The sequence below is a fragment of the Pagrus pagrus genome, assembly GCF_965226575.1.
Source record: "Pagrus pagrus genome assembly, chromosome: 18".
NCBI classification, from domain to species: Eukaryota; Metazoa; Chordata; class Actinopteri; order Spariformes; family Sparidae; genus Pagrus; species Pagrus pagrus.
The window spans coordinates 3,214,330-3,229,316 of record NC_140202.1 but is presented as its reverse complement, the minus strand read 5'-3'; the positions used below and the strand labels follow the sequence as shown (position 1 = coordinate 3,229,316).

General features: G+C 39.4%; 1 protein-coding gene across 2 annotated transcripts in view; it reads right to left on the bottom strand.

Moving 5' to 3' along the window:
* Positions 1–218: 218 nt before the first annotated feature.
* Positions 219–14,987, bottom strand: part of LOC311273584 (leucine-rich repeat and fibronectin type-III domain-containing protein 2) — a 158,843-nt gene continuing 144,074 nt past the window's right edge. For both annotated transcript variants that reach the window (XM_084380703.1, XM_084380704.1), the window contains 2 exons: positions 12,706–14,105; positions 219–5,380 (listed from right to left, as the gene is read on the bottom strand). In XM_084380703.1, the coding sequence (XP_084236829.1) occupies positions 4,390–5,380; positions 12,706–14,084 (2,370 nt within the window). In that variant the 5' untranslated portion in view covers positions 14,085–14,105 and the 3' untranslated portion in view covers positions 219–4,389. The remainder of the gene's footprint in view (positions 5,381–12,705; positions 14,106–14,987) is intronic.

Here is a 14,987-nt window from a genome sequence, read left to right as displayed (position 1 = left end):
ATTCTTTTGTAGCAAAATGTATTCACACAGAAACAGTTTTTTTTTTGTTCTTGTTTTTGTCCTAGAACCTCAGGTGAGAATCATGACTATGTCAAGTCAAGTACACACTTAAATTGTATTCTTAGTTAGCAGTGTGGAAGAGGATGTTACATGACGTCACAAGAAGGGAAAGCAAGTTAAAGGGTCAGTTCAACCAAATGACAAAAAGTATTCTCTCATTTACTGTATCCCTCATTGTACAGTATCTATCCATGCAGACATTTTTGGTTTTATTCATGCAGGTTTTAGGCTATTCATACAGATTTCTGCATCCACCTCAGTAGAATGGAGATGAATGGAATTTTGGATTTGTTGCTCAAAGTTTCAATGAAACAATTTTCTGTGTGTGATAACTGTGGTGAGGCTTCGCAATAAGGTCCTAGGAGTAGGGCTAGGCAATATATTGATATTGTATCATTATCGGGATATGAGACTATATATTCTTTTGAAAATGGTTATACTGTGTGTTATATGTTATGAGTGTTTTCTCTTCCTGGTTTTAAAGGCTGCATTACAGTAAAGTGATTTGATTGATGATTTTCTGAACTAAGCAGACTGTTGTACTTGTTTTTATACTTTTATCTTTACCCACTGAAGGCTATTTGTTGAAAATCTCCTGTGTTATAATTATGGGAAAATCCCAATAGTCATCCATACAATATTGTCACAATATCAACATTCGAGTCTTAGATCAAAAATATTGTAATACTTGATTTGTCGTCAGGTCCTAGCATTAATTAGATTTTAAAATATTGAGATATATATTGTGTATCGAGATATAACCTAAAGATATTGGGATATTATTTTAGGGCTGCATTGCCTGGCCCTACAGAGGACATGTCCTCTAAAGAATATATCATTTGGCGCTAATTTCAGGAAAAATAGAGTTAATGGAGTTAAGCAAGTTGTGCTAAATTTATAAAAAAGTCGTTGATTTTAAGATGCATTTCCTGCTCCATTTGAAATTTAAGTCAATATTCAAAAGTTATTTAAAAACATTACTCTCCATGTTGAATTGTACATTATCCATTAGACATATTTCATACTTTTGCATGTTCAGCTGAGCACTGACTAAAAGGCTTTCAGTACATCATCATTTACAAATTGCAGACCTTTGATTGGTGACAAATTACAGAGATTTCTGAGAAACTTTCCATGGATTTGCAGTGAGATGTCACTTCATTTCTCGCAAATTATGCAAAACTATGCCTGTTTTGAGGATTTTATGGATGCCTCCACTCCCATTATGAGAGTGGGTGATAAAATCCTCTATCACTGTACATGTCACTTGCAACACTGATAGGAATTGTAATCATTAATGTTTTATTATTCTTATTCTTATTGGGGTTTCTGGAACTCCATTTAGAGAATCCGTTTTAGGTCTGTTTTTGGCTAGTGCATCAAATACAATAGCTGACAGATTACAAATTCCATTAAATACTCAAAACCTTTAATGTATTGGTCCGTCTCAATAATTTCTGACATCTCTAACCTATGTGTAGCTCGGCACTTGGCTATGTTAGTCATAGCAGCTGGGCACTGTAGTGCTAGATAATGTAAAATGAACAGGATTAAACAGGGCATTTGTTAGGGACTATTTTTAACAGCGGGTTACTACATGTTTTATTTATTGCAGCAGGACCGTGTACCACAGACCTATCCAACTGAACTCAACTCAAGGGCTGAATGCAGCCCTTTAAAAACCGTATTCTGGCCCTTTACTCATTTTGTTAGTTTGCTAATTGGCCCATTCATTAGTTTGTTGTTAATCACAAAAATACACTTATTTCATAAAAAACGTTTTAACCCAGCCTGTTAAAACAGAGGGAATTTAGGAGAGTCAAACTGACAACCTATCTAAATTAAAAATGTGTATTGTTTTTTTTCTGCACTTTTTTTTAAATATATATATATATACTATATTAAGCCTTTTTTTCAGTTGTGTGAACCAAAAAAATGAAGAGAAAATAAAAAAGTGCCTTGTTTTTAATACATTTAAATTCTAAGCTAAACAGGTCAGACATACATGTAGGAAATATATATTTCCAGCCCCTTAAATTCTTAAAAAATAGTTCAGTAGGCCTGGTGTACTATGTTGGATCTAGTTAAAATAAACCATACAGTACAGTTATCTTGTTCGTGGTAATAAAGGAACACATCTCCTGTAAGTGTGTCTGGAAAACAACAGAGCTTTGTGTCACAGAGGACTAAGATATATCATAGGGCTCACACGCAATACACTCTTATTAGTAGGATCAATTCATTGTTGGTTTTGGTGTTTTCATGGAATTTGCTGACAATGACAAAAATATATAATGTCACCAGGCTTAGGTACTTAACCATAGTTTGATTATTTGCAAAATTGCCCACAAAGATAGAAATCTCATAGAAGTCTCAAAACCTGAGCAAATTAAACCAAGACTGTCTACATGGTTAAACACCTAAAAAGGTAAGTCAGAAAATATGTTTTTATGTAATCTGAGTGAACTGACCCCTGAAAAACCGCCAGTCCTCCACTTCTTGCAGTATCATATAAAATCCTATTTCAGTAAGCCAACTAACAATGACCAAGTTGGTACACCACAGTAAAGCACCTTCTCACTGTTTGCTTCACATGAAAATAAAAATACTACTGCACGATTTCCCCCCTTTACATTCTCACCCAGTTATTGTACAAAAAAAATGCCAATATACAGAACGGTACACCGAAGGAAGAAAACCTTAAAAAAAAAAAGATGACTGCCCCATGTCTTGAAATGCAGCAGAGGTCCACAAGATATTGAGAAAGGCAAGTGTGTAGGGATGTCTCGACTGATCATAGGCAGAAATCTGAAAAACCATTAATTCACAGTATCTTACTGCAATGTACAGCTCTGTGTGAACATGAATGAAAGATAAATGGGTCCTTTGATGAATCGAGCCAAACAATACATAAACCAACAAGGCTCTGTATCATGCAATTTGGTGTAATGGATTTCCAGAGTTTTCTGCTGTTTGGCCCTTAAAAAGTGATTTTTCTACCATTCTCTCCTCTTAATGTCATCTCTTAAGCAGCGTAATGACCTCTATCAAGCTAATGAACTTCAATTTGGTCTCATTCCGCCATTTAACCTGGCTAAATGAGTAATTGTATTCCTCTTTTATTTGTGTTACCAAAGGAGAATGGCAGCTGAATAATACACCCTGTTGGGGGTTTAAGCAAACGATTAAGTGGGGTTGATGGATTTCAAAGACTACTCCCATCTGATGACTGTAATATGTGCTGATAACATCTGAAACCAAACCCTGAGGCAAACACTTTGTTTTCATCAATGGCCTTTTAGCCTACAGGGACCACTGTCACCAGAGTTAACCAATGCAGAGTGTATCATGCATTCACAAAGACATTTTGTCACAGCAGGAATTCAACCTGAGCTCTAATTAATCGGCTGGAGACTAAATAATTCTTTGAAGCATTTGCAGACATTGTGTTTTGAGCTGTTTGTGATCCAATCTTGTGCATTTGGGTTTTGTTGCATTTCCATTTGCTTTATTTCATAAATAACCTCATGATACATAACCTGAGGTAGAAACGCAAGACTCGTTTGTTGTTCAGTGTTGCCAATATCTAGTGCATGGGGTTATACTTTTATTTGAAATAAGCCATGTTTTCAATTTGTGATTGATTGAAATGTCACTGAAAGTACTGTTGAATTAAATGAAATGGCTGCTTGTTGAGCTGTTTTTTGATTGCTGACAATTACAACCTTATGAAAGAGCTGTGCCTCTGCCTGCTGATGGATCGCCTCAAATAATAAATAGTAAAAATGATAGAAAAACCCAGATGAAAATAAAAATGACTTTGTTTTAATTTTCTATTCACTCCTCTGGTCCTTTCTCTCTACTGTTGCAGTAGTCCTATTTCACGCTGAGGGTCCAAGACATTGTGATGCGGAAACAGTTCACCACAGTTGAGGCAAATCCTCTGAGCGTTCAGTTCTTGTGATAAAGATGTAGTAAATCCACTGTGAATTCATTTTTCATCTTTTTCTCTCAGACACACTCTCTCGTGCCCTGTGGATAGGGAGTTATTCCATCTGCACAATCCAAGATTCCATGTTGTTTTGAATCGGGAACAATATTTCAAACACAGTTAGACACCGTCAGAGATTAGAGATCATGGCCAGGAATCTATCAACTTGAGTGTCTTTTCTTACATAATTACTTAGACAGTATTCACATGGATGAACTTCATGCAATACCCAAAGGCAGGTTTCCACTGGAGTATCCTTGCCTCTGCACTCACGTTCCTTTAGTTTCTGATAAAGATTCATTGTTTAGCCGTGGACCTCACAGTCAGAGCAACTGCACTCAAACTGTGCTTTCCATCACCCACTCAGCGCTCTCAAAAGTGGGCTTCTCGTCCTCACTGTCATCGTACTGCAACAGCATGCCATTCACAGACAGACTGCGCTTAGTCCAGATGTTACTAATCCTGCGGGGGTAGTTGCTGCGACCCTGTGCTGTCCCCACATGACCCATGTCAAATGAGTGGCTCCTCTTGGGCTTACCCTCCTGGGGCAGCCCTAGGAGACGGCCCAGCATGGTGGTGGACTCAGCCCTCCCGAGCAGGGGTTCTTTATCAGACGGGGGTACCGTAGCCACTGCCATCATAGCATTGGAGGTGGTGGATGGGCCAGAAGCCCCTTGTTGGTCCCTCGCTACCCCTCGCAGCTCAAGTGAGGTAAAGGCCCCTAAAAGGTGGTCCAGATTTTGACGTGCTTTGGCACCATGCCCGTGCCTCCTGAACTTGCTGCTGGGCAGGGTACTGCATTCACTACCCTGCACACTGTAGCGGTCGCCAGCACCCCTCCCTGTTTGGCTGTCTAATGAATTAGAAGAGGATGAGGATGAAGAGAGACTGCTCTGGAGGGAGCCACACTTGAACTCTACCATTTCCTCACGCATGACCACCACAGTGGATTTGACTTGTGGTGGGACACCGTTGAACCTGTTCAACCCCCCATTGGTCTGCGAGTACGTGTTGCTCACGTTGGGTAATTTATTAGTCTGGATGCCACTGGTCACCTTGTACCGCACCATCAGGATGATGATGAACACCAGGAGAGTGGCCACAATGATGCCACCAATGACCAGGATCATAGTACCACCCAGGAAGCCACTGTGTAGAGACTGACACTGTGGGTAGTCCTCTGTAGTGATGAACTGGACACAGCCGACAATGTTGGTGGCAGTGAGGGTGGTGGCCGTGTCGTCCCAGATGGCCAAGACACATAGGTCATACTGCATCCCTGGGACGAGATTTGTGACTACAAAGGCTCTGTTAGTCATGGGAATCATCCTGAAAACAGAAGAGAGACAGAAAATATATATAAAAATATATAAATATAGACAAAGGGAGTTCATGATCAGGGTAGGGGACTTTAATGTTAAAAGCAGCACTGGATTAGTCTGTTATGCTGGGGCAGATCAAAGAAAAAGTCAAAATGAAGCATGCTAAGTGGCTATTTATATGCACAGAGTAATTCAGAAAGATTACTTCATTGGTCCAAGTATATCCCATTTGATATGCATGATGCAATAATAATGAGATAAGTATTCAATGACCATTTTTTGAATATTATTTTGGTTCAATGTGATTTCTTGTACATTCCATTTAACATTTTCAACTCACTGTTATTATTCCACATGTTTGAATATGACTATGATTGACTAAGCCTCTCTTTTGACTGAAATTATCGGTCAATGCTGCAGTAGTTGACCAAGATGTATCACCAATCAACGAAATGCTGTAGGAACCTTTGTGTTGTAACAGTCAGTGATTTTTTATCAGTTTCAGAGACAAACACTGGGGCTGCCACATGTATGAGTGTAGTTTGCGTTGACATGCAGTTTCTGGTGGTTCCTGTTTAGTAGAGTTGAGTGAGTTTCAGTAAAATGTGTCAACTTTCATACTCAGGATAAAGGAAGATCGTCATTGGGTGCCTGACTAAAGTTTATTCATTCAAGTTTATAGAAAACACTGGTTTGTAAACACTTCCTCACTCTTTTTGAATCCTTGATCTGAAGCTCAATTCTGAGGCAATTTTGGAAATACTTTAAACTTCCATTTCACTAGAATGGCACTGAGTAGAGGGCAAAACTCTACCAAGGCCTTTACTATAGATAGATATTAACCAAAATGTCAAAAGAAATGTTGAAGAAATTGAGAAAAAATTCCTGGATAGGTCGAATCTGCACCAAAAGTAAATGGGCCAAGACCATCCAAGTTTCGTGGAAATGCATTTAAGTAGGTGACCATCCAGCCAACCAGCGGACACAGGTGAAAACATAAACTCCTTGGCAGAGGTAATACATAACTAACATAACAACTTCTGATTAATACATATCAATTTCAGCTAGACGCGGCCTTTTCCTGTTCAAGCAGCTGCGACTTCTGGTCAAACCCTGGTCAATTAAAAGCTTCATCAGCTGAGATGAGAGAGACTCTGCATACAACAACTGTTGCCCGGGTTCTTCAGCAGTCAAAGCTTCATGGGAGAGTGGCAAAGAGAAAGCCACTGTTGAAGAAAGCTGATTAACTCTTGACTAGAGTTCACCCAAATGCATGTGGGAGACTCCAAGGTCAACTGGAAGAAGGTTCTTTGGTCTGATGAGACCAAAATGGAGCTTTTTGGCCCTCAGATTAGACACTACTTTTGGTGGACACCAAACACTGCACATCACCACAATCACATCATCCCCGCCATGAAGCATGGTGGTTGCAGCTTCATGCTGTGGGGTGCTACTCAGCAGCAGGCCCTAGAAGGCTTGTAAAGGTAGAGGGTAAAATGAATGCAGCAAAATAGAGGGAAATTCTGGAGGACAACCTGATTCAGACTGCAAGAGAAATACGACTTGGGAGAAGATTTATTTTCCAGCAAGACAATGACCCTAAGCATACAGCAAAAGCTACACAGAAATGGTTTAAAGACAACAAGGTGAATGTTCTGGAGTGACTGAGTCAAAGCCCAGACCTCAATCCAATAGAGAATTTGTGGCTGTCCACGCCGATCTCCATGCAACCCGACAGAGCTTGAGCAGATTTGCAAAGAAGAATGGAGTAAAATTGCAGTGTCCAGATGTGCAAGCCTGATTGAGATCTTTCCACACAGACTCAGTGCTGTGATTGCAGCTAAAGGAACATCTACTAAAAACTGACTTAAATGGGGTGAATACTTTTGCTCACTTGTTAAATTTTTAATTGACATTATTTTGTAGAAATCTGTTTTCATTTTGACATTAGAGAGGTTTTTTTTGTAAAAAATCCAAATTATATTGACCATGATTCCATTTATAAAATTAATAAAAGGGGAAAACATCCATGGGGGTGAATACTTTTTATCGGCACTGTATATATAAATATATGTATAGTATAATATATATAATTAATTCCCAATCTGGGATACTAGTACCGCAGGGGATGCCTCTGAAACTGTCTGGCAGAGAGGCAGAAGTTGAAATAGAGAGTCAAAGGTAATGAACAAATTTCCCATGCCATACATTGAAATTGTCAATGGCAGGTGGTGGTGGTTAGACTGAAAACTTGACAAAACTTACTGCAAACCCATAAAAAGGCATTCACAATGTTAAGATAGCTATGATAAAGTAATTGTGTCAATATCAACTTTTATATAATTAAAGGTGTGAGAATAAATATAAAAACACACTTTCAGGATAAAGCAGATGGTGTCAATGATTGGTCTTATTTGATATGTGTGAATCTGACCCAAACAGGTTGGAAATCACTGCTACAGTATATATACACAAATTAAGCTATAAAACATGTACCGCATACCATATGGGTAGAACATATCCCTTAAAGACTCTTAACCGTATTTGTATCTATAAATAGATTCCTCAGTCATCCATCCATTGTTGGCTTGCTGTTCTCTTAGAGTCATGCATCCTAAGCTTTGATCTCTCTAAAGCGCCTCCACCACAGAGCCCAGACACCAGTGGGGCTACAGTCCATTATTCATCCTTAATTGCCTTTTTCCATAACCAGGAAGAAGCTGCGTTTCCTCACGTTTGAGAGAAGTCATGCAATTTTTCTCCTCCCCCATGTGGCCCTGATTGATTTTTAATCATGCCATTGCTTGAGTGCGGGCAGTGCCCCGGGAAACTGTGTCAGCCAACTAGAGGAGCGCAGTAGGTGTGCATGTGCAGGCAATAAAGTCATATCAATATTAATTCAAAAACAGTAGTTGGCCTCTCCGTGCTCGTTATCTTTTGCTCCCAGCTCCTAATTTGTCTTGTGACATGCACATGGACTGCACACTCACATAAGAGCACATAAATCTCTTGCTTCAGGTCATTTTTCTACTGCATATAAACTACATACTGTGTCCATTCATTATAGAGTAACAAACAATTTAAAGCATCAATTCACATAACCAGAGCAAATTGAAAGTTATCACTCATGAGCAGGAAAGTGAGGTCAAACTGAGAAAATCATAAATCACTATACTGAGGATGATGAAGCCTCCAAGCAAATAAGAAAATAACAAAACAGTCAAGACTGAAAATGTGCATGTTTTTAGGTCTCAAACTAGCTCTCAAGATAATTAAATGTAATGATTGTTGATTCTTGACGGATAACAATATCACAAATGCATTTAAAATGATCACCTCTCAGGGAAATAATCTTGCGGCTGCAAATCAATGAATAAGAAGGGAAAAAGTAGTTTATAAAGCACAGAGCAGAGTGGTTATGTTTGCAATTTTATAGACATTAGGGGAAATTCATGAATGCATTTTCAAGAAATATGCACGAGTCATCCAAAGTTTCCATCACTGGAGAAAAAAAAGGTATTGAAAATACAAATTGTTCTCTTTTCTCTGGCATGAAAAACTGTCTCAGTGTGTGCAAGCAGGACAATCAGATAGACACCTTATTATTGAATTCACAGGAACCGATGCATTCACACTGTTTGAACAAAGTAATATCTTTCTTCATTACTGTGGTACAGTTTTAATCTCATACTCTCTGCTAATAACCTGGACTTTTTGCCTTCCCGTATTTAGTCAATTATCTTTCATTAAATGGTTCTTGCTGGAATGCACAGAGGCTACAGGTAAATTGTGTAGGGCTAAGGCGCAGAATAAATTACTGGGTGAGGTGTGGTGTGGCTAAAGGGATTCAACATCAGTTGTCAGCTAGAGGAAGCATGAAGCTGACAGAAAACTGCTCTAACTGCTGTTTACAAGCCACTTTACCAATTCTCACATTATTCTGATGCCATAAATGCCATCTTTAGCATAGTGAGGCTAGTAATTCTCACTTCTCTTGAAGTGTATTGAGCCACTGGAGCCCAGTAGTGGAAGGTATACCTAAATGTAGGTATACCTACATTTACTCAAATACTTTTACATTAGGGATGGGTAAAAATATCGATTCAGCAATGCATTGCGATTCTTTTCCATGCAATTCAATATCAATTCAGCAATCTTCTGAATCGATTCAAGCCCCTGGCCAGTGGGGGCGCTGTGAGCAACACCCTCATGTGATTCACGCTGTACGGACGGGGGCCGCACTAGACCAAACCATAACAATATGGCGACTGTAGTGAGTAGCAGCAGCGTTAAGCCAGCGCCTTCAAACCTGAAAGTAGACGTGTGGATTCATTTTGTATTCCTGTGTAAACCTGGGCCCGGGCCCTTGATCAAGCATTTGTGTTTTTTTTATTTTTTTTAAATCATTACTTTTTTCATTTGCGATCCATTCCGTTCTAAATAAACAAACAACGCAGTGTACATGCTTCGTCTTTGTTGCATTATTCATTAAGATACTTTTAAACAGACTTCTGTAGTTCAAACACCTCGGAGTTGTAGTTGAGAACGTCAGTTATAACAGCCCACGTGAAGGGGAAGGTGATGGTCCACTTAGTGCAGGTAAGTTACTCAAGAGACGGCAGGCAACATGTGGGGGTTTCCGCACGGCACTTTTATTCATAACACTGACCATAACATGCCAGGTCTCTACGGCACTAATTACAGTTACAGGCATACATGCAAACGATCCAGGCCGAGGTTCTTGCACCAACACTTTACTAAATAAAGACAAAATAAAATGGGGAGTCTTCACTCTGTCGGCAGTGTCCTTTCTCACGGGGAGCGGAAGTACACCTGCTCTTCTTCATCGTGCAGGTTACATTACCCGCTAAACAAAAGGAGTAACTCTGACTGTTACACCACGTATTAAAAAATTGTCAGGTTTAGATCGGGCTCATAATTACAGTTAATGTGTCGGGCCGGGCCGGGCCGGGCTGGGCCGGGCCGGGCTTGGACACAAGGTGCACGGGCTCGGGTCGGGTCGGGCTTGATTTTTTGGGGCCTGATCTAAGCTCTCTCTCTCTCTCTCTCTCTCTCTCTCTATATATATATATATATATATATATATATATATGTATATATATATATATATTTTTTTTTTTTTTACTTTTGTATACCATACTGGTATTATTGTGCTGATGTTATATTTTCAGATGTTTTTTTTTTGCCCAACATGCTATGAGTTATTTATTTACAGTTTCCAAGCGGAAAGAAATACATCATTGAAGTTACATGCACTTTAGTTCAGCACTGTCATTTTTTTTATACTTTTGTTCACACCATGTACTAGTATTATTGAGCTGATGTTTTCTTACTCAAAATGTAATGAGTTATTTTACAATTTCCAAGAGGAAAGAAACATAATTTAAATTTACCTGCACTGTAGTTCAGTGTTAAAGCAGTGTCATGTTTTGTCATGCTATGAGTTATACCATGGCTGTTCATAAGGCTTGAAACTAAATAAATGATTATTTAAAAAAAAATTCTGGTACTCTTACTTGTGTATTTCTACTTGATACTGAATCGATATCAAAGCATCAATCAATATCGAATCAAATCGATATCGAATCGAATCGTGACCTAACGAATCAAAATCGAAATCGAATCGAATCGTGAGATTCTTAACAATACCCAGCCCTATTGTACATAATTATTTCCATTTATGCTACTTTATACTTCTACTCCACTACATTGTTTAAAAAATGTACTCCATTGTCTTTATTTGATAATTTAAGTTACAAGTTACTCTTCATATTGGGGTTAATAATGCAAGATGTAATCAACAATATACAATGACGTTATATCAACAAAACTTAATTGATCTTTGGGGGTAGAGTTCCACAATATAAAAAACATATTGTGATTAATTATTAGATTATAGATTATCGGACTAGGTAATTGCAAAGTCATTTCTTGCCTCCGACTTGTTCAAAATGCGTCTGCTAGGCTTTAACTTATCTCCCAAAAATTAGACCACATTGCTTCCATCCTTGCCTCTCTTCACTGGTTGCTTTTTGGTTTTAGAATTGATTTTAAGATTTTATTGCTAACTTTGAAAGCTTTGAAGGATTTGGACCCAAATTATATTTCTGACCTACTGGTTCCCTCTGAGCCCGTAGGTAACTTAGATCCTCAGCTGTGTCCCTCCTATCGATTCCTAGGTCCCGCCTTGTCACAAAAAGTACTTTTATAAATTTGTGCTATTGTTATTCTCTAGTTTTATTCTTTTACCTGTTTTATTTTTGTCATATGAATGTACTGTGTGATCCTGCTTTCTTCTAATTTTAACTGTTTATCTTATTTGTATTTAAGCACATTGTAACTATGTTTTGAAAGGTGTTTCACACATTTTATTCAATAAATTGCAGCTTGTGGGATTTGAATATTGCACTTGCCATATTGCAATATTGATAATATTTCAATTGGTTGTGCAGGACCATGTAAAATTAGCTTTATCAGCAGCAACATTAAAGTTATGAATACAAGCAACAATAATTATACAATATAATATACATTATTATGAAAGGGACCTGTCTGCATAATGAATACTTTTGCTACTGTACAAGTGCATTTTGAAGCTAACATTTTTGTATTCTCACTTAAGCAAAAATTTGAATGTATCACTTTTAATTGTAACAGAGTATGTCTACACTATGGTAGAAAATGTCTATGACTTTTATATATACCGGAAAAAATGTCTAAGATTTATCAGACAAAATGCGTCCTACCCATGCAAATACAGGATTCATAAAAAATGGATCTGTTTGTTTGTTCTTACAGCACAGGCCAGTATACTGGATCTTTGTTAATGTCTTTCTCAAATTGATTTAATGTGAAATGGCGTGGCTCTTTTGTATATTTTCCAGCTTAATTATCATTTTGAATGTCACTGCTTTCACTGTTTCATTTGACACAGGAAATTGATTTCACAGAGCCCTAAGATCTCTAGCTGTAGTCTCCAAGCTTACACATTACGGACTTGAGGAGCTTATGAAGGATACATTAAAATGAGGGTTTCTAATCCTTTTTCTTCTTGGATTTCTAATTAATGGTTCAGGGCAAGGATTTCATTTTGAGTTTCACTTTTCTTAAAAACATGCACTAGCTGTTCATTCATTTGGTGAAAGCAATTCTCAATTTAAGGAAAAAGAAAATCTCAAGATGGATTAAACAAATATAAAGTTGATATCTCACAGACACTCAAAGAAAATGACTTTGTCAAGTATTCATCCAGCAAACAATCAGCAATCGACACAAGAAGCTGAGCATCTTGTATTTATTAATTATTCTTACCTGTAAATGAGGACCTCATCGTCAGAACAATTGTACTGAAGCTGATACATTTTGACCTTTGGGGTTGATTTGCTAACAGTCCACTTGACCAGAGCAGAGACAGCGGTCACCTCTGATACAGACACCACCTTCTCTGGCAGAGGTTTAGGCTCTCTCTCTTTACTGATCTTGGTAGAGCTGGTAATGTCCGATAGCCCCGACTTTGACTGCGTGGTACGGTTTGTACCATTACTCAGATGAGGGAGTTGAATAATTGACAGCTCAATGGAGGCTGTAGATTCCCCAGCAGCATTGGCAGCTATGCAAGTAAAGGTCCCATAATCCTTAGAGGTGGTGATTGTAATGTCCAGGGTGCCATTTTCATACACCGTTGCACGAGAGGAGTTGCTGATCAAACGGTCATCAGGAGCAACCCAATGCACAGTTGGCATCGGATCACCAACTGCTTTGCAGCGCAGGCTAGCCGTTTGGCCTTCCAGCACTAGTAACTTGTGAGTATGTTGCGTAATTAGAGGGGGCTCACAAACAAACTCCTCCTCACGAACAGACCAAAAGTAGCGACCCTTTAGACTAGCAGGAGAAGCGCAGGTTTCCATATCATCCTCACGCTCCAGCCTTCGAAGCCAAAGCACTTCACAGTTGCAGTGTAATGGGTTTCCACCAAAGCTTAGAGAGAGCGGAGGTGCATAAGGAGTGGCCATCACTACAGTGCTCTGAGAGCGTGCAAAGATTGGGTCTGGCGGGAGCTTCTGGAGACGATTGGAGGTGAGGTCCAAGCGGGCCAGTTTATCCAGATCTGTAAAAGTCCCCTCGGCAATGAAGGAGATGAGGTTATGATCCAGACTCATCTGATGGAGGTTAACCATCTTGCGGATGGCTTCCCAAGGCACACTGCGTAAGTTGTTATATGACAAATCCAGATCCTCCAGTGTCAGTTGCAAGTCGTCAAAGCTTGCTTTGGAGATCTGATTCAGCTGATTGTTGTTGAGGATCAGATGCTGCAGGTTGATCAGCCCCCGGAGGTCATCTGGTCCCAGCTCCGTCAACCGATTACTGTCGAGGTGCAGGGATCTCAGGGTCTCCAGGTCAATGAAGGAGAAAGGCTGGATGGCGCTGATGGTGTTACGAGACAAGGTGAGATCAACCAGACCTGTCATATTGGCAAAGTCCTGAGTGGTGATCTTGAGGATGAAGTTGCCGCCCAGCCGGAGCTCCACAGTTCGCCGGTCGATGTCTGATGGAACAAAGAGCAGGCCTTTGGAGGGGCACAGAGTCCCCAGAGACTCTGAGAGGTTCTGACAGACACAGTATTTGGGACATGCACGGACCATCGTTACTGCGGTTCCCAGAAGCAGGAGACTGATGACCACTTTGTCCATGTTAGTTCATGCAGAGGGGACCTGTCGAAAAAAAAAAGAACAAGGATGAGTTTGAATTTGACATGGTGAGCAGCTGAGACACAGTTTTACCACTTTACATATTTACGGTTTCCTACGTCAGCCAGTGTTTGGTTGCACAAAGCTGCATGATGATTTCAAGGTTCAAGGGTAGTTTCTTTGTCATTCTACAACACAGGGTTGAAAACAAAATGCAAGTTGCAGTCCATTTATGAGGAGTCCTTGAGGAAAGCAGCTGCACTGTAGTCTGGTGATATGTCAGCGGACTTCTGCCAGACAGCAGCAGGGTGAACAGACTGTGGCTTGGGTAGGTGTTGCCTTTAAGTATCCTTTGGGCTCTGTGCAGAAATCTCACTTCTGAGATATCACTTACACTCAGTAGATGGTTACCAGTGATGATGATGTTCTAAGCAGTTTTAATCAGCCACTTTAGAGCCCTCTTGTCCTCGGCCAGTTTGTGATGTGTTTGGAGTAAAACATTACATTAAAATTTCAGATAACCTCTCATTCTGAGATAGTTTCACATACTCATCTACAAAACATAAAAAAAACAGCTGCAGTTTTAAGTGTGTAGTAGCAGCGATTAATCCAGGTCAGATCAAATTCCACCATGGTCCTTGGACCATGTAGGCAAAAATTGCTCACTTGATGAGTTGGTCTGACTGTCATCCTTGAGGATTTTTTCACATTAATGTTCTCCATTATAACATTCATATGCATGTCTTTTGCAATGCAAAGAAGGCGTGAGAAATCATATGAGGATTCTCTGAATGAAGGTCAGGATTAAACAGTGCTAAGAAGCTATTTTTAATGACGCACATGCTTATACAGTAAGCTGTCTTTAGAGATATACTGTTAAGCATGCAATGGAAACTAGTCAGCCTA